An 18920-nucleotide genomic window follows, 5' to 3' on the forward strand; every position below is an offset into this window, starting at 1 on the left:
TACTAATATATTCGTTTATGAGAAATGCAATTATGGAGGAGCTAGGATAGTTGAGTTTGCCGGTCATTATCTTCCTTCTATTGACCAAATTACAATGAAGGCTAAATCCACATTATAATCAGAAGATTGCTTGGTAAATATGGAATGGAAACAATAGACATGAGTTTGGTGCTTTTAATGGCTAATATTTCAAGCCTGATGCAGCCCTTTCCACTTGAGTCACATATGTGTCTTACATTCTTTGAGTTGGCTAGTGCTAAAAATACATTGCCATTTTCCTTTCTCCTTTTTTTTTTTTTTTTTTTTTGAGACGAAGTCTCACTCTGTTGCCAGGCTGGATTGCACTAGCGTGATCTCGGCTCACTGCAACCTCTGCCTCCCGGGTTCAAGCGATTCTCCTACCTCAGCCTCCCGAGTAGCTGAGACTACAGGCACGCGCCACCACGCCCAGCTTTTTGTATTTTTAGTAGAGACGGGGTTTCATCATGTTGGCCAGGATGGTCTCCATCTCTTGACCTCGTGATCCACCCGCCTTGGCCTCCCAAAGTGCCGGGATTACAGGCATGAGCCACCGCGCTGCGCCAGCCCATCCTTTCTCCTCTTAAATTTTCTTTGCTGACCAGTATCTCTTGATGTGGAACATTCTTTCATCAGTGGTAATACTGTCAATCAGGTCTTTGGAAGATATTTTGGGTTTTGTTTGCTGAGCCATTATGCTTCTTTTACAAATTAACTTTTGTGAACTTTATTGCGGTAGGATTTACATAACAAAATTTACCATTTTAACCATTTTTAAGTTCAAAGGAACTAAGTACATTCACATTGCTATGCAACCATGACTACCATCTAGCTCCAGAACCTTTTCTTCTTCCCAAACTGAAATTCTGTACCCATTAAACAGTAAGCTCCCAGCTGGGCACAGTAGCTCGCTCCTGTAACCCCAGCACTTTGGGAGGCTGAGGTGAGCGGATTACCTGGGGTCAGGAGTTCGAGACCAGCCTGGCTAACATGATGGCCGTCTCTACTAAAAATACAAAAATTAGCTGGGTGTGGTGATGAATGCTTGTAATCCCAGATAAGTGGGAGGCTGAGACATGAGATTCACTTGAACCCGGGAAGCAGAGGTTGCAGTGAGCCGGGATTGTGCCACTGCACTCCAGCCTGGGCAACAGAGGGAGACTCCATCTCAAAAAACAAAACAAAACAAAACAAAAAAACCCAGAAACCAATAAGCTCCCATTCCTTCTGCCTTCCAACCCTTAGCAACCACCATTCCACTTTGTCTTTGAATTTGATTACTCTAGGAATTCATAAAAGTGAGATAACACAGTATGTGTCATTTTGTGACTTATTTCACGTCATAATGTCTTCAAGATTCATCCAGGATGTAATATGTATCAGAATTTTCCTCCTTTTTAAGGCTGGATAATATTCCATTGTGTGTATGTCACATTTCTTTTAACCATTCATCCCTTGATGGACACTTGGATTGCTTCCATCTTCTGGCTATTGTGAATAATGCTGCTTTGAACAAAAATGGACAAATATCTGTCCAAGTTCCTGCTTTCACTTCTGGTATATACCCAGAAGTGGAACTGCTGGATATAATTTTAATTTTTGAGGAATCTCCGTACTAGATGATCTTATTTCCTTATTTTTTAAGTGTGTGGGTCTATGTGTGGTTTTGGCAGGGAAGGGAGAGGGTGAGTCTCTGTCCTTCCCACATACTCCCCATGACTGGTAAGTAATGTGTTAGAAGCATATGGTTTGATGAGAATTCTAGGAGAGACAAATGTTTCAAAGAATCTCTGTATTTTTACCAGCAATAACTAATAAATCATCTGGCTTCTCTGTTCCCACTATAAAATTATAAAATGAGGAAAATACTACATGTTTTATCATCTTGGTAAAGTGGTCAACATAAATGCAGAATATTTGAAAACTCGGGGGTTTTCAAAATAAGATTGTCAATAAAAATTTCTAATTGCATAATTGGAAAGTCAGAAAATTTAAACACTGTAAAATTCCTTTCATACTTTGTATCTTAAAACTATTTATTTTACAATGTTAATGAAGTAGCTTATTTCTTTACTAAAATCCTTGTATTTAAGATTATTTTATCAACACATACTTATGCAGTACGAGTGAACGGACACAGTGATAAACTGCTTTATCTGCTAAACTTAACATTAGTTAGAACTTGAGAGCTACACCTGTCATTCTATAACCATTGTTTATCAAGGGCTTGAATATGTGTCAAGAAATGAAATAAATTACAATACTACACTGAAAACTCAAATTTTTTTTTTTTACTGTTTTTCTAATTATGAAATGTTTCAGATTTTGAAAAAAGGAAATACTATAAACAACTTCTGTGAGGCCAACATTCAACTTGAGATAAAATCATCCAATAGAGTTGAAGCCCTGTGTTCTATATACTTGATATATTCAGGATTCTGACTTTGATGTTTATAATTCTCTTGCGTTCATTTGTAGCTATATGAAAAATTTTAAACCCAACATAACAAACTACTTGCTAAATCACTGGATCATTTTTACCTGGAACTGAGATTAGGGAGTAAAATGTGATACATCTCATTATTTTCTTTCTGACATAATAGAGAGTTTATCTCTGCTATTCCACTTACCTTCCCCTCCCCTGCCTTGCACTACTCCAAACCTCCTTTTAGGGTATTTTACCTAGACATGTCTTTTTAGTACTGAACTTGTTCACATTTCTCACATTGACATGCAGTATCCGTGTTACTGTTTTGGGAATTACTCTTTTCTTTCTATCCTGTTAGAAAGACTATTAAATTGCACTGGTTGACACTGGGTTGCTCCATTTGTATTCTTCATGACTAGCATAAGGCTATTTTTATGTGATACTTACTGATGACATATATAATATAGAAGACACAGGAGAAATATACTGCATGAAAATCAAGATTCAGCTTTAGCTAGAGAAGATGAATCAATAAACTAAAATCTAACAAGATGGAGTTCTAGAGGAAAAATGTCTTAAGAGTTTGGTTTAATAAATCAATTTAATATGTGAAGGGTAATCATAATTTAACAGCACTATATATTGAAGATTAAAGATTTTAGTGACATAGTGAATCAGTGATATGTAGTTGTCAAAATAAAAAACTAAAGTGGTATTAAGCAGTGTTAAAAAAAAAAAGCATCCAGAACAGGGGAAGTGGTACTCTTTCACAGCATATCTGATCACCTCTTGTATTTAACTCTTGTGCTATATAATAAGGAATAAACTGGAACTTAGAGCAGAATTACCAGGATAGTGGGAGAAATCTGAAACCATATCATATCGAAAATGATGAAGGCTCTAGTAATATTTATTCCATGCTGCTGACACAAATTTAAAAGTTATCTTTAAATAGTTGAAGAGTTATGTAAATATTAGATTTTTGACTCAATATACAACAAATTGTAAATTCCATTACAAAACTAGAATATACTGTCTTATAAGTCCTCTTCTATTAATATTATTATTAAAACAGAACTAAACAGAAGGGTGGTAATTAATGAAGATTTAAGCTAAGGTAGGGGGCCCAGCAAGCAGATCACTTGAGGTCAGGAGTTTGAGACCAGCCTGACCAACATAGTGAAATCCCATCTCTACTAAAAATACAAAATTAGCTGGACGTGGTGGCACACACCCATTATCCCAGCTACTCAGGAGGCTGAGGCAGGAGAATTGCTTGAACACGGGAGGCAGAGGTTGCCGTGAGCTGGGATCACATCACTGTGCTCCAGCCTGGGAGACCAAAAAAACCCGGCTCCAGCCATCTCAAAAAAAAAAAAAAAAAAAAAAAGTTAAGGCAGGGGGTTGAATTACATGGTGTCCAAGGGCTTCTCTAATTTAGCCTCATATAGCTCTATAAGCTAATTCACATAGGTGTTAGTCAAGGAGATATTATTATGCCCCTTAGGATCTTTATAATTCAATAGACAGTAGTACCATAAACCTAGAACAAGGATGGGGGCAGGTCAAAGGGACATAGCAGTCAACTTGTAAGCACTCCTAATGGTCAAAGCTGGAGGACAATTTGAGCAACAAATCATAATGGATTATATAACCCAAAGAATGAAATATCCATGAGCCCAGAGTATAAGTGATTTAATAAATAAGTAAATGAGGGAGAATAGACAAATCTTCCTTATAAAAGATTCCAATAAATAATTATAGAAGGAATAAGATAAACAGAAAATCATCACTAGAACTCCACAGTAATAATTGCTGCAAGAAAGATCCACCAATGAATGCTAAAATTAGTGGCATTTCTGAGCTCATGACTCCTTAGAAACTGCCATTATGTCTCCTGACTTGAAGCATTTATGGCATGGCAATTTATTTTGTTCCAAGTAATAGTCATTATAGATTTTGTTTGAAACTGGAATGTAGCCATCAAAGGGAAGGGAGTTGGTTTGTCTTGTTTACAGACTATCCTCAGTACCTAACATAATTCCTGTAACAGAGTGGGCCCTTCAAATATCTACCGAGTAAATATTTTTAAAGCATTGATAGGAGAAAGCAGTGAAGAAAGCATGTGTAAGAGGGAGACTTCTGTCTCTGAAGTATGTTAAAAAAATGTAAGCCTTTTGAGATGAACTTTAAAATAAAGAAAAATGAATGTTTTTTGTTACTTTAATTTTACAAATTCAGTTGCTTAAAAATAAACTTGAAAAATGTCACTTTAATTTTGATGACTAAATTTGGAGAGCTTTTGAAATAATCTTACACCAAGGAAAAATTTTATTAAATTATGGATCACCAGTTATTTAAAAATACATGGGAAAAGACAGACATACAAAGGTAGTATCATACAACTGATTTCTAAACTCAATACTTTTGAAGTACAAAACAATGATCATTACCCCCCAAAGTCAGTTTACTGACACGAATTGATGTTTAAGTTGGTCTGTAATTCTTTTCATTCAATTATGTTTATAAATGTTACTGAATTTTTAAATTTTGTCCCATATCTGAACTTGGTTTTTTTTGACGTTTACTTCTCAAAGTAGTATATAGTTATTTCTTGCAATTAATGTCAGCAACTATAGGAAGCTTTCCTAAGTCACAAGAATTCAATATGGTTGCTGTTCTGGAGACAGTTACCATTTTGGGCTATATATACTAAAACCCACGTATTCAAAGGCAAAATATTCATGGGCAAAATATGGGGGTTGAGAGCAGGAGAACTAAGAAAAGAAAATGTTATCTTTTACTGCAGACCTGCCAAAAAAGACTCCATTACTTACTTTGGTACTATTGCTAGAGACGTCATTTCTGCCACAGGTTGGCTATATGGTTGTTCTTTTATATTTCCTTTTTCAAATGATGACAAACTTTGCCAATTAAATAGTTCAACCAAATAAGCAGACACCTTTAAATTACCATTACTTTTCAGTTGCTTGAAAGAAATAAATTATTTTCTTAATTGGTTTAGCAGCCTTGTGTCTGGAAAAGCAGTAAAACCCGCTTTGTTCCAAAATTAGAACACTGACTCAGAGGCTGCTTGTCAGATACTTGGCTATTTTCTATCACCAATCAGTCACAAAGGTGAACCTCCATGAACTCTGTAATGTAATAAATGTAAAAATGGCCTCACTGACCAATACACAATATTGAGCCAGCAAAACCAAAAAAGTACCCTCATAAGTGAGAAATGGCTTGTATAAAACAAAAGGATATACATCCTCTTACATAAAACAAGAGAAATATGTATAGTAATAAAAATAATCTTTAATAAACTTGTATAGAGATGATTCCAGTTTACATGTAAGTCTGCTTTAACTAACCATGGCTGAATGATTGGAAATGTTCTTTTCTTAACACAATGCCCATTCATTATAAGTTAAGCTGGTCCTAGTTTTTTACAAATCTCTTATTTCCTTGAATTTATCTACCACACCCTCACTGTGATGCCCTTGAACTTATAAGCTGGGCCTGCCCAGCCTGCTTATAAAGCCCCTCTTCAGAAATATACCAGATGTATTAAACAGAGGCATCATTTAATGGAAATCTGCACTTCAAAACAGCACTTGAAGGACCAACCATTGGCCCTCCAATGTAAATACTTCTTAATTTCACATTATCACAGAAACAGTGCAGTTTATAACCACTCCTTTCTTATAAGAAATTCAGCAGCTGTAAAATGTTTTGTTCAGTTTCAAAAGATTTCAATACTTATTAATTCCAAAGATCCGAACACCATGTAGCTGTGGCATTTTGGGAATTAGCACACTCAGGAGAGAAGCTGTGTTTAGGATGAAGTGAGTTGGATCATACTTCGTATAGAAACTTGCCAGAAAATATCTGTAGAGATAAAAGTTAAGAATATATATAACATCCAAAAATAAAATTACTTAGAACTTAAACAATTTTAAAGGTAGAAAAAAAAGGCCATTAAAGCATAAATACCTAAAAATAAAACTATTTCTGAGCACTAAAATAAAAGGAACCATTTTAGTTTGGCCCCAAGTTTTATCTCATTAGGAACTAAAAAATTTGTTTAATGGAGGTCCATATTTTCCATTTCTGTAATTGTATTAAATACATTTAATAGAACACATTGCATCCTTTAAAGCAAGGCTTTCAAACTAGGGTTCATATGCCCTCTGTAATTACAGGTGTGGTTCTGTATTTCTATGTATGTTTCTGAGAGAGATCTGGATTCAAAGCATTCATCTTATTCTCAAAAAGTTTTATGACTCACAGGTTAAAAACCTCTACTGCAAAGCTCCGAAAAATGGGGTTTTAGTTCATTAGTACAATTCCTATCTTTGAAGGAAATAAATATTTAGTTGCCCTTTTGATGTTCTCATTTTCATACTGTAGTTGATTAAGCAGCTCTGTAACCAGTTTAACTGGTAACTTGAAAGACACTGTTGTACCATTCCAGCTGCTTTTTAATAATCAAATGCATGTATGTTTTTGGATATCCAACTGAGAATTTGTTTTAACAAGCCCCAAGCCTAAAGCACCTTTAAAACCATAAATCACCAAGTCCAGAATGTTTAGTTTCACCTACGGGTATATCAAGGTGCAGACACATCATCTGATTACTAACGGAATAATACAGAAAAGATATAAAGAATAAAACATCATGTCTTATTTGTTCATAACTAAGAAGTTAGTTTCTATTTAGGTGTTTATTTTTGTAGTACACAGGGAAAGTATTCTAAAAGTCTTTACTGACATTAGTTTCTCATAAGGGAAAATAAATATCTTGTGTAATATGGTTAGAAGAGAGAAGCTACTTCCAAGTATGACAAAAAATCACAGTCAGAGAATTTTATACATTTTTAGAACCATCTACATTGAGAAATCCTACAATCTTCCACCTATTTTGCAAACTAGTCAGAATATTCTTTCTCGAGTGTAAACCATATTCAATTCTGAAATTCTTTCTTCCTGCTTTCATGTATTTGAAGACTAAATTTATACTTCCTTTACTGAACAAAATAGGACATCACTTGCATCTAGCAAACTCATTTCATTTCCCACCATCATTACAGGTTTAATCTATAATCTGGGATAGGTTAGAAATAATAAATCTTATAATGGGTTCTTTTGACTATAACCTAGCATATATCCCCTTTTTGTCTTTTAAACGAATTTTGTGTGTAGATTATATGAAAATTACTTGCCTCTTTCAAAAACTTAGACAACCCTCTGATGGTATGCAAAACCCAGGTGGGAATCAGTGTGACAACATTTATTTGCCAACAGCTATATTGGAAAGAGACCTGTATTACAAGATAGTAGTTTAGGGTGTAAACCTGAGCTCTTAACTCCAACTAGGTGCAAGATAATGCATTTGAGTCTGTTTCTTTACCTAAACATCTGGAATATGGTGGCTCATGCCTGTAATCCCAGCACTTTGGGAGGCCGAGGCAGACGGATCACCTGAGGTGAGGAGTTCAAGATCAGCCTGGTCAACATGGTGAAACCCCATCTCTACTAAAAATACAAAAAGTAGCTGGGCATGGTGGCACACACCTGTAGTCCCAGCTACTGGGGAGGCTGAGGCAAGAGAATTGCTTGAACCTGGGAGGTGGAGGTTGCAGTAAGCCGAGGTCACGCCACTGCGCTCTGGCCTGGGCAACAGAGCGAGACTCTGTCTCAAAAAAAAAAAAAAAAAAAATCTGGAATAACATTCCATGTCACACCTACCTGACAAATAGTTAAGTAAGAAAATGTGAAAGCACTTTGAAAAGTCTTAATGCTATATAGATGGCTTTAATGCTATTTCTTCAGTTAAGTAAGCAATTTAATCAGAATATTTGAAATCATACCTGTTGGTCAAAAATATATTTTGAGAAATATGGACACTGTACACAGGTACATCTCAGTTGACCTTTTGTGTGATAACTGTGACTAAAACTTCAGAATATGTCAGGCGTTTTACATGTATTATGATGCAATCTTCAATGTTTTACAGATGAGAAAACTGAGCCTTTGAAGAAAATGGCCAAAAGTCACAGAGCTTCAAAGGGGTTGAGCCAAAATCCAAATTCAGGGCCATCTGAATAACCAATATTTTTGTTATTACATGCATGCATGCATTCATTCACTTATTTATTTAATAAATCGGGTCTTACTCTGTTGCCCAAACTGGAGTACAGCATGTGACTGGAGCTCACTGCAGCCTCCAACTCCTAGGCTCAAACCATCTCCTGCCTCAGCTTCCCACGTAGCTTACGTTTATTTTTATTAGACCTCACTGACACTTTTCTTTGAGGTTAATTTTATATGGGACTAAACCAGTTCAAAATTTCCTCAAAGGGCTATAAATTAAGGAAAAAGGACCCCATTATTTTATGATCAGTTTATTCCTTTCACTTGAAAAATGTCTTCCCTTACTTAAATATCTAAAGCCTATTCTCTCTTAAGTTCTAGCATAAGGATTTCCAACATCCACCTCCAGGATGTCTTTTGTGCTGCGCCAGGCTGTGCTGACACTATCATGGATATTATTATGTTTAAGCTAGATGGTACAGAGTATTAAGATATATGAGCAATACCTCTATTATGTGTAGGCCACTGTACTTACTGTGGGATTCAAAGCAATCCATGCACTTATAAATTCTTTGGAGAGACAAAATAAAACATATATACATTTTTTTTATTTGTCAATTATACCTCAATAAAGCTGGGGAAAAAAGGAAGCGGCATTTCAGGTAGGAGATATGATTTGAACAAAGACAGAAATAGTACTACACATGAAATATTCAAGAAATGCTGCTTAGAAGGCCAGGTACGAGTTGGGTGGGGATAAAATATTTACATCAAGGGAAAATGGGGTAAGAACTATTTTCTGGAAGGTGCAGAACATCAGATAAAAGAAAGAAATTAGATACCAGATACAGGTTACATGCTATCCAGGTAGATATTATCTCATTTATTTCTTACAGCATTAGTATTGAATTAGGTATCACTAGCTAGAATTTTATATATGAGCAAACCAAGCTGGCTGAATGATATATATAGGACTCCACCCAGGTCTGTCCTGTAATGAAAGCCTGACCTCTTTTTTTCGAAACCATACTCTTTCCCAAGGAGTCTGAATATCTTAATAGGTTAGGTGGCCAGTGAAATTCTTCTGATTGTCTAAATCATTGCTTAGGGAGATTAATCTGACAGTGCAATATAGAATATGATTATGTATTTTGTGTCCTTATATGAAACCTAAGAATGGGAGCTGGAATACATTTGACCTCTATATCCTACATGTCTAGGTGCACTGATTAGCATGTAATATTGTCTTCGTATGTACTGACTGAAGTGAAAACTAATTTATTATCAACTTGTTAAAAATTCTGTCTATAATTTATATTCTATCCGAGGTGCCACTTATTGATAGAAGTTTTCAACAAAATGCTGTTTCTAATTCCAATTCAATCTGATGAAAGGATATTTTCCTCTTATCCAATCCTCCTCATACCTAAACATTTCTGCCACTTACAAAATTATTGGAGAAATTGTGAAAAACTTCCGTGAAGATGTAAACTGTACTCCATAGTCCAGTTGTTCCCAATGAGTTAGAAGCCTTGCTTTACCCTGGTCAGGAGTTTCGAAAGGTGTTCCTTTCACTGCATGCAAAAATACATACATCCCCTGGAAAACAAGCAAGGGGGTAGAAATGAACAATATTAAATACAAAATTAGTCTTTGTCAGTAGCATTAACAAGGTTCCAAGCTGTTTGTGAGAGAGTGTGGGATTTAGCTGAGTTCATTTTGTGCTTTCAGATAATAGTGAAAGGCTGTGGCCAGTTTCATTATAATAAAATAGAACTTTCTAGGGTATATAAATTATTATTAAATGAGAATTTGTAAAAGGTCAATTGAAAGTAACCTGTTTGCATTTCTTTTCATTAAATTGAAAATAAGTATCAGTGTAGCTTTGTATCTTTACATTCAGATTTTCCTACACTTTTCCTATTAGGAAATAGGATTACTTTTTCCCCAATGTACAGGAGGTTTTTCTTCAGGGTATATTAGTAAATTTGATGATACTTAAAAAATGATGAAGACATACAAACTAGTAGAAAACAATAAAATGATTAAAATCTATCGGGAAAAATAGTTTTGAGATATTTAATATGATGACTGCCTTTGCCTTAATAGTTCTCTTCCAAAGCAACAAAAATAGTTTGATATAATAGGTATAATGTTCCACTCAATTCCCTTTTTAAATCGCCATTGTGCCTCAATAGTGTTTCTTCTGAAGTCAGTTTTTAAAACTCAAAGCAAATAACATTACTAAAAGCCATTCTGTCAGATCTGTCACATCATATGAAACATATAACATTTTTATTAATAGTTAGGATAGAATAAAACCAATATATAGTAGATCTGGTTTCCTTGAGATTATGATACCCATTTAGACTGATAGGCAGTGTTTCATTCAGGATCACTGCTTGAGACACTGTAAAAGGATAATGCCTAAATATTATCATGACACAAAATTTTTCCTTCTAAACGCCACAATGTGATGTCATTTTTCCTACCTCAGCTTTTAATGATTATGTAGAAAAATTACGGATTTGAAATTTTGTATGATACCAAGTTAACCAAGCCCTTCCTTTCAAGGCTTAGTCTACTTCCTAGTTTTTCCATTAGGCAATTCAGAAGTCGTTTAGCTGCAATAACACGTAAGCTATGGAGGAAAGGACTCATGTTCAATTGGATTTAACCCACCAAATATTTAATAAGTGGCTTATATGTACAAGACACAGGACATACACGCACATATGAAATTGAATGAGATGTACCCAAGCCTTGGAGAAATTTAATCCTCTAAGAGATGGTAAGGAAAAAAAGATATGCATAAACAGCTAGAAAGTAGGGCAGAAATTGCTATCAAAGGTACAATCAGAATACTCAGCAAATGGCAGGGGAGGGAAAGGTTCGTTGTTGCTGTGGCAAAAGTCTTGATGCTACCTCATTAATTACCTCATTCTTAAAGGTTCAGCTCAAATAACAATTCCTTAGGAAAACCTACCTCATTAGTAATAATTAATCTCCTGTTTATGTAGTTGTATACAATTTTATTGAAAATACGATTACAGTACGGTATATTGTGTTAGAGTTGTTTGAATGATGTTTGTTTTCCCATTAGCCTGAATACACTAGGAATAAGCACGGGACACTGCAAGACATTAGACACTGGACACTTCCAACATTAGAAATATTGGAAGATGACATTATGCCAAGGAGTATTTATTCTGTAAGCACTACAAAACCATTTTTATATGGGCTTTAAAGTGAATTATAAAACAGAAAGTATGTTTTCAAATTCTCAGGGGGTATAGGACCCCCAAAAAGTTAAGAACATCTGTTCCAGACCACATACATATTAGAAACTAAAAGAATAATCATCCTTTCATTATTTCCTTCAAACTATATAGACTTAACTAGTGTTTAGAATATCGAAACAGTTTATTTTATACATCTTTTCAGTGAAAAATAATAAAATCTTTATCTGGCCATATATCTTCTGCCCCAGTATTATTTTTTAAATTATTTTTATATAAAAATGTTTGTGATCATTATTCCTACATTAAAAGAATTAGGGAACAAAAGTATGTAGCTCATGGCTAGTCCTTACTAATACCTACTGAATCAAAATGAATCATTCATTTTTAAAGCTGGGCCAAGAATCTTGTGAAGCATAACCTCTAAGGATGAGGTAGCACTTAATAAAACAACCACTGTAGGTTTCTTTCAGAAAGGCAAATACACTATTTTTCTAACTGGGTGTAACAATTAGGTCCATTTTCTCATTTTTAAAGGCATTCAATATATATTTCAGATTTTTAATTGGTTTATTGTGGCTATCTTCAAAGGAAACTTAAATTTGGAGTCATGTAATTGCAACTCCTATGGGTAATTAAGTTTTTAGTGTGGTGAACTAATAACAAATAAATCAGAGGTTTGCTTTCTATACAGTGTTAATTACCAATCATTTGTCCATGGTCAACCAATTTGAAACAAGGTTAGGGGGTGGTAGTGGTGCAGGGATGGCTTCTAAAATATACTTAATACATGTGCCATTGGAGAATGGAAAAGACTAACTTGGCCAGGTGTGGTGGCTCATGCTCAGTACTTTGGAGGCCAAGGCGGGCAGATCACCTGGGAGTTCGAGACCAGCCTGACCAACATAGTGAAACGACGTCTCTATTAAAAATACAAAAATTAGCCAGGCGTGGTGGTGCACACCTGTAATCCTAGCTACTCAGGAGGCTGAGGCAGGAGAATTGCTTGAACCCAGGAGGCGGAGGTTGCAGTGAGCTGAGATCACGCCACTGCTCTCCAGCCTGGGTGACAGTGAGACTCCGTCTCAAAAAAAAAAAAAAGAAGACTAACTTATTCAGCAAACATTTAAATAAGTCTTTAGAGATACAAAAATTAAAACATAAAGAGATAAACTGCTAATTGTAAAACAATGACAACCACATGATAAAAGAATGCAGCATGGGAGTTGTGTAGATTCCTGGAGGGACAGTTTTGCTGTAGGAGAGCAGGAAGGAGGGAGGGGTATTAAAATACTAGAGAGGGCTGGGCATGGTAGCTCACACCTGTAATCCCAGCATTTTGGAAGGCCAAGACAGGTGGATCACCTGAGGTCAGGAGTTCAAGTCCAGCCCAGCCAACATGGTGAAACCCCACCTCTACTAAAAATATAAAAATTAGCTGGGTGTAGTGGTGCATGCCTGTAGTCCCATCGATTCGGGAGGCTGAGGCAGGAGAATCGCTTGAACCTGGGAGGTGCAGGTTGCAGTGAGCCAAGATTGTGCCACTGCACTCCAGCCTGGATGACACAGAGATACTCCATCTCAAAAAAATAAAAGTAGGCCCTGAGTGCCATGGCTCACTCATGCTTTGGGAGGCTAAGACAGGAGGATCACTTGAGGCCAGAAGTTTGAGACAAGATGGGTAACATAGCAAGATCCCCATCTCAATCAGTCAATCAGATGAGCATGGTGGCACACACCTACAGTCCTAGCTGAGGGAGGCTGAGGCAGGAGGATCACTTAAGACCAGGAGTTCGAGGCTGCAGTGAACTATGATCATGCCACTGCACTCCAGCCTAGGTAACAGAATGAGGCCCTGTCTCTGTAAAAAAAACAAAATGGCTGGGTATGGTGGCTCATGCCTGTAATCCCAGCACTTTGGGAGGCTGGTGCAGAAGGATTGTGTGAGGCCAGGAGTTCAAGACCAGCCTGGGCAACATAGTGAGACCCTATCACTATTAAAATAAAAACAAATTAGCCAGATATGGCGGCATGTGTAGTCCTCAAATTTCTTGGGAAGCTAAGGTGGGAGGAGCTATGATCACGCCAGTCTCTTAAAAACAAAAGAGTACTTGGTCCAGGTGAAAAGAAAATATAGTAGAATAGCTTAAGCCAAAGCAATAAAATGAGAGCAGATGATTTTATTGCTAGTGTACAGCCTGTATTTAGAGATGGTTGAGATAAGGTGAAGTCTCCTTGTTTCTGCACTGTTATCAACTGGTCTTATATGTCACACAAGAAACTTGGATTTTACCATGACTGCAGTGGATAATCACTGAATGACTTAAGAGTATGACTTGAGCAAGCACGCATTTTTAAAACATCACTCTGCCAAGCTGGAATGCAGAAGGGTAGAGAAGCATCAAGAAGACCATTTGATTTATCCGAGTAATTTACTTGTGGAAAAAATGAGGGTATGGGGATCAAGTTGAGAGTAAAGCAGTAGAAGGCAGTGCTCTGAGCAAACTGGATATGGAATATAAAGGAAAAGTTATCCTAAGACTTAGGTGACTTTGTATTCTTGTTTGCATTGGATGGTTCTGATTATACCTATTCTCTTATAGTAGTTATTACCAGAGCTCCATTTTACTCTGTAAACAGTCTGTTTGGACTATACGTTACAGGTTGAGTATTCCTTATCCAAAATGCTCGGGAGCAGAAGTGTTTCAGATTTTGGATTGTTTTGGATTTTGGAGTATCGGCATATACATAATGAGATATCTTGGGGACAGGGCCCAAGTCTAAACATGAAATTCATTTATGTTTCATATACATCATACACACACAGCCTAAATATAATTTTGTATGGTTATCTTTAATAATTTTGTGCATGAAATAAAGTTTTGACTGCATTTTAATTGCAACCTGTCAGGTCAGGTATGGAATTTTCCGCTTGTGGCACCATGTTGGTGCTAAAAAAGTTTCGAATTTTAGAACATTTTCTATTTTGGGTTTCCTATTAGGGATGCTCAACCTGTGTATTAATTGCTTTACCATTAACATTTAGCTGTCCGGCTTGGCCTTTAGAAAAGATTAGTGGTGAAGTCAGAGGAGCAGATTGTGGGTGGTAAGGGACTAATCAGGAATAAGATAAGTTCCATTTATACTCGTTTGGTTTAAGGTGCAAGGTAATCTGGTGATATAAATAAATAGGAGCATCCTTATTCTACAGGTAGAAACTGAAAATATAGGTAGATGAAGTAACCTAGGTAGAATACATAGCATAAGAAGAGATGAAGAAAAGAACCTTGGGAATAGAAATATTTAAGAGAGGAAAAGAGAAAGTAAGACTCCATAAGAAGAAAGAGAAGGTCAGAAATACATGCCGGTGAAAGTGATCCTATGGAAGCCAAAGGAAGTTTCAACAAAAGGGAGATGATTAGTGCAAAATATTTCAGAGAAGTCACTATTTAAAAGAAAACATCTTTTGCCCTTACAAAGTCTATCACATAAAATGGACTAAATGGACACGTATTTATCATGTCTACCAGCACATCATTCTTGTCCTCCTCCAGTCAACTTCAAATATACTCCAGAAGATAGAAAATAAATATTATTATTATTGTTATTATTTGAGACAGGGTCTCACTGTCACCCAGGCTGGAGTGCAGTGGCACAATCATGGCTCACTGTGACCTCCGCCTCCCAGGCTCAAGTGATTCTCCCACCTCAGCCTCCCGATTCTCCCATCTCAGCCTCCCGAGTAGCTGGGACTACAGATGTGCTGCCACCATGCCCGGCTAAGGTTTTGTATTTTTTGTAGAGACAGGGTTTCCGGTTTCACCATGTTGCCCAGGCTGGTCTAGAAATCCTGACCTCAAGTGATCTGCCTGCCTCAGCCTCCCAAAGCACTGGGATTACAGTGAGCCACCGCTCCTGGCCAAAATAAATGTTAATTTTAAAAAATCAATTTCTCCTGTTTTCCTGTCTTAATGCTTTAAGTTAATTTTAAAAAATATCTTTCAACAAATGTACTGCTAAACTGGATTCAATTAAAATTTTCAAGTAACTATTTCCTCCTTTTCACGTTATTTTAATAGGCTATTAAAACTAGAAAAGTCGCTGTCAGGATTTTTTGTTTTTGTAAAAGGCAATTTCCAGGGCTGCATTATATGGTCAGTAGAGTCAGTCAAAACTTTGCTACTCTGTTAGCACTAATACAAGAGAGTGATACTCAACAAGCAGCAGCTAAGGCACCATAAGATCCTGAATCACATAAGATATGATTAAGTTCAACACTTAAATACTGAAACAGTAAAGAATACTTATACAATTTAGATAGATAAGTTAACAAGGATTGAAACTAAAATGATCTATTTTCTGGATTTTATACAATGAGAAAAAAAAAGTCTTACTTAGAAAAAGGCCCAGTTTTGAAATAAAGTGTGAAAGAAAAAAGAAAATTCTATCCCAGATTAGAATTCTTCAAAATTAAGTCTTATATACTAAAAACCACTAAACTATACACTTTAAATGGGTGGATTTTATTGCATGTGAATTATATCTCAAAAAAAGCTGTTAAAAAAACTAAGTTGTACATATCACAAAACCTTAAGCTTTTTTAAAAACTGTGTTTAAACACACGTCATAAAGTTTACCATCTTAGATGCTTTTTTCCTTTGAGACAAAGTCTCACTTTGTCACCCAGGCTGGAGTACAGTGACATAATCTTGGCTTACTGCAACCTCTGCCTCCCAGGTTCAAGGGATTCTCCTGCCTCAGCCTCCAGAGTAGCCGGGACTACAGGCATGTGCTGCCCCGCCCAGCTAATTTTTGTGTTTTTAGTAGAGATAAGGTTTTACCATGTTGGCAAGGCTGGTCTTGAACTCCTGACCTTGTGATCCACCCGCCTTGGCCTCCCGAAGTGCTGCGATTTTAAATGTATAATTGAGTGGTATTAAAAACATTCATATTGTTGTGCAATCATCACCATTACCATCGACATCCACAACTCTCTTCATCTTGCAAAACTAAAAACTCTGTACCCATTAAGCAATAACCCTCCATTCCTTCCGCCCCTTAATTTCTGGCAACCACTAAACCTAAAACTTTTAAGTGTTTAGTATAATGTGAAATTCTTACCAGATTATGGATAATATTTGTTAAAGTCCAAGCAACAGGAACACTGAAGAAGGGAATGCTGAGTAAGACAATATGAAGCAAGCCAACTCCCAATGCATATGTTAGCCACATACCCCGGCTGTTCATGACACGGGTATTTGGATTCACTTCACTGTGGGCAACTCCAACATTCATGTTTGCTCTATAGGAAAGTAATAAAATGAATCAACACTGATATAACTGGCAATCTAAACACCCCCAATTCTGACATGACAAGGTACATGTGTTACGATGATTATTTTTTCCTAGTTATCTTGAGGTAGCACACAAACACCATCCAAAATATGCTACTTGTAGAGATGCTGCTGACAGCAGTGAAGAATCGTCAACATCTGACTTTATGGTAAGACAAGACTTATTATCATGGTTCTAATTTAAAAAGTAGTTAAAATGCCTTTCCTAAAGTTTGTTTTCTAGCATGCTGTTTTACTAAATAGGAAAATTCAAATTGAGATAACCTACATTTTCTTATATCATGAGAGCAACGTGAAAAGCCAAAAGCTAAATTTACCAACATAATAAATTTATATTAAAAAGAAAAAGCAGAACTCACCCAGCCAGTCTGTCAAGTAGCCAGACTCTTATATCTGACTTACTGTATCCATAAAGAATAGTCAGAGTTCAGATCACTTCTTTCTGAATACTGAATGTGGAAGGTACATGCCGTTGACATAATGTGGTGTAAAATCTACATGGTCAAGGGATAATGTTTGTTTCTCAATTTTGTGATACATCTAGGTGAAAATAAAGAGTCTTCTGAATATTTCTCTAGTCAATTAAAAAACTTCAGTTTTCTTTCTTCTCTTTAAAAAAGTTTTTCCCATCTCCTTTCCATTTAAGATGGACTCCAAAGGAAGAACTGATAATAGTTACCAGTTCTTTTAATGATGGTGTTTACTTGGGTCTAAGAATTCCTTAAAATAAAACTGTCCTGAAGAACACCTATCATCCGAGGGAGGGGGAAAACGAGGCTAGATTACATTTGGAACAGTTGTGATTTTAAAATACACAAACGCTTGTATTACGGAGTTAGCATACGGAGAGGAACTTCTCTTTTCCCCATCCAGCAAGTGCTTCCAGAGTATAATGCTCCTTCCCCTCTAGAGACGCACAGAACAGGCATCAAGGGTTAAGGGGACGAAAAGTTAGTTACACTAAGACCGCGAGAGTCTCCAATTTGTATGTGTAAATCCTTCGTCTAAACACACATCATTTATCATACATTATTTTAAACTACTTAGAACATGCCAATACTCAAGATAGTTTTCCCACGTTCCACAGGATGGAGGCCTGAAATTTACATCTCAGCTGGAAGGCAAAGCTGGTGCGGTACTCATCCTATTCCAACCAGAAAACCTTTCCCCAGCAGGTTTGCCGCGCTGCCCCGCGACTGGTAAACAATGACCTTACAGACCGTGAAGAGGCCGTCGGCTCTGCCCTCGCCGGTGCCTCCGGAGACGGCGACCCGCAGCGGCTCCTCAAGGGAGTTCCCCCTGCCTGAGCCCTCTGGGACAGAGAAAACGCAGCAAAGGCCGCCACTGCTACCACCTCAGCACCTCCCTCAACCCGCCCCTTCCTTCTCGCAGCCGCACGTCACGTCAGGACCCTGGCAAGACAGCGAAGATTTGCGTAGGGGACGAGCCTCTGAGGCCACGGCTCGCACGGCCACGCAGGGCGCCGCAGATGCAGCCGGACCTCACTTTTCCCTCTCAGGACGACCCTAGGCCGCCAGCAGTTCCCTACGGACGAAGGAGACTGTACAGCGTCCGTCGTGTTCGTGCCCACTTACCCGCCGCCCCACTCCCGGCCGCCGGCTCGCAGCAGGACCAGCCGGGCTGCTACGGCCGCGGATACACGCCCTCAGGCCGGGCGCTGCGTAGCTTGCGGAAGCGTTCACAGACAGACTCGCTGCCAGCGGATTGGCTGCGAGCAGCGCCAATCTTACGTTCCCCCCGGGCGAGACGGGACTAAGTGCC

General features: G+C 37.3%; 1 protein-coding gene across 6 annotated transcripts; it reads right to left on the reverse strand.

Moving 5' to 3' along the window:
- Positions 1-4746: 4746 nt before the first annotated feature.
- ORMDL1 (ORMDL sphingolipid biosynthesis regulator 1) lies at positions 4747-18815 on the reverse strand. 6 transcript variants are annotated; one of them, XM_065525769.2, is made up of 5 exons: positions 18359-18495; positions 17498-17632; positions 16906-17086; positions 9993-10144; positions 4747-6340 (listed from the first exon to the last, which is right to left on the reverse strand). In XM_065525769.2, the coding sequence occupies exons 3-5, from the start codon at positions 17077-17079 to the stop codon at positions 6205-6207; spliced, it is 462 nt and encodes a 153-aa protein (XP_065381841.1). In that variant the 5' UTR covers positions 17080-17086; positions 17498-17632; positions 18359-18495; the 3' UTR covers positions 4747-6204. The 6 variants fall into 6 exon arrangements, 5 of the variants coding, with proteins under 5 accessions (XP_065381841.1, XP_065381842.1, XP_065381839.1 ...); XM_065525770.2 differs by having other exon boundaries at positions 18350-18495; XR_012421307.1 differs by lacking the exon at positions 17498-17632 and having other exon boundaries at positions 8323-10144.
- Positions 18816-18920: the final 105 nt, after the last annotated feature.

This window comes from Macaca fascicularis, chromosome 12, assembly GCF_037993035.2.
Source record: "Macaca fascicularis isolate 582-1 chromosome 12, T2T-MFA8v1.1".
Lineage (NCBI taxonomy): Eukaryota > Metazoa > Chordata > Mammalia > Primates > Cercopithecidae > Macaca > Macaca fascicularis.

Excerpts from the sequence above, each read along its gene's own strand:
- ORMDL1 (XM_065525767.2), bottom strand. The coding sequence starts at position 17,079 with ATGAATGTTGGAGTTGCCCACAGTGAAGTGAATCCAAATACCCGTGTC. Across the intron at positions 10,145-16,905 it reads CAAATATTATCCATAATCTG|GGGATGTATGTATTTTTGCA; the intron begins GTAAGAATTTCA and ends CTTGTTTTCCAG. Across the intron at positions 6,341-9,992 it reads ACAATTTCTCCAATAATTTT|ATATTTTCTGGCAAGTTTCT; the intron begins GTAAGTGGCAGA and ends TTATCTCTACAG.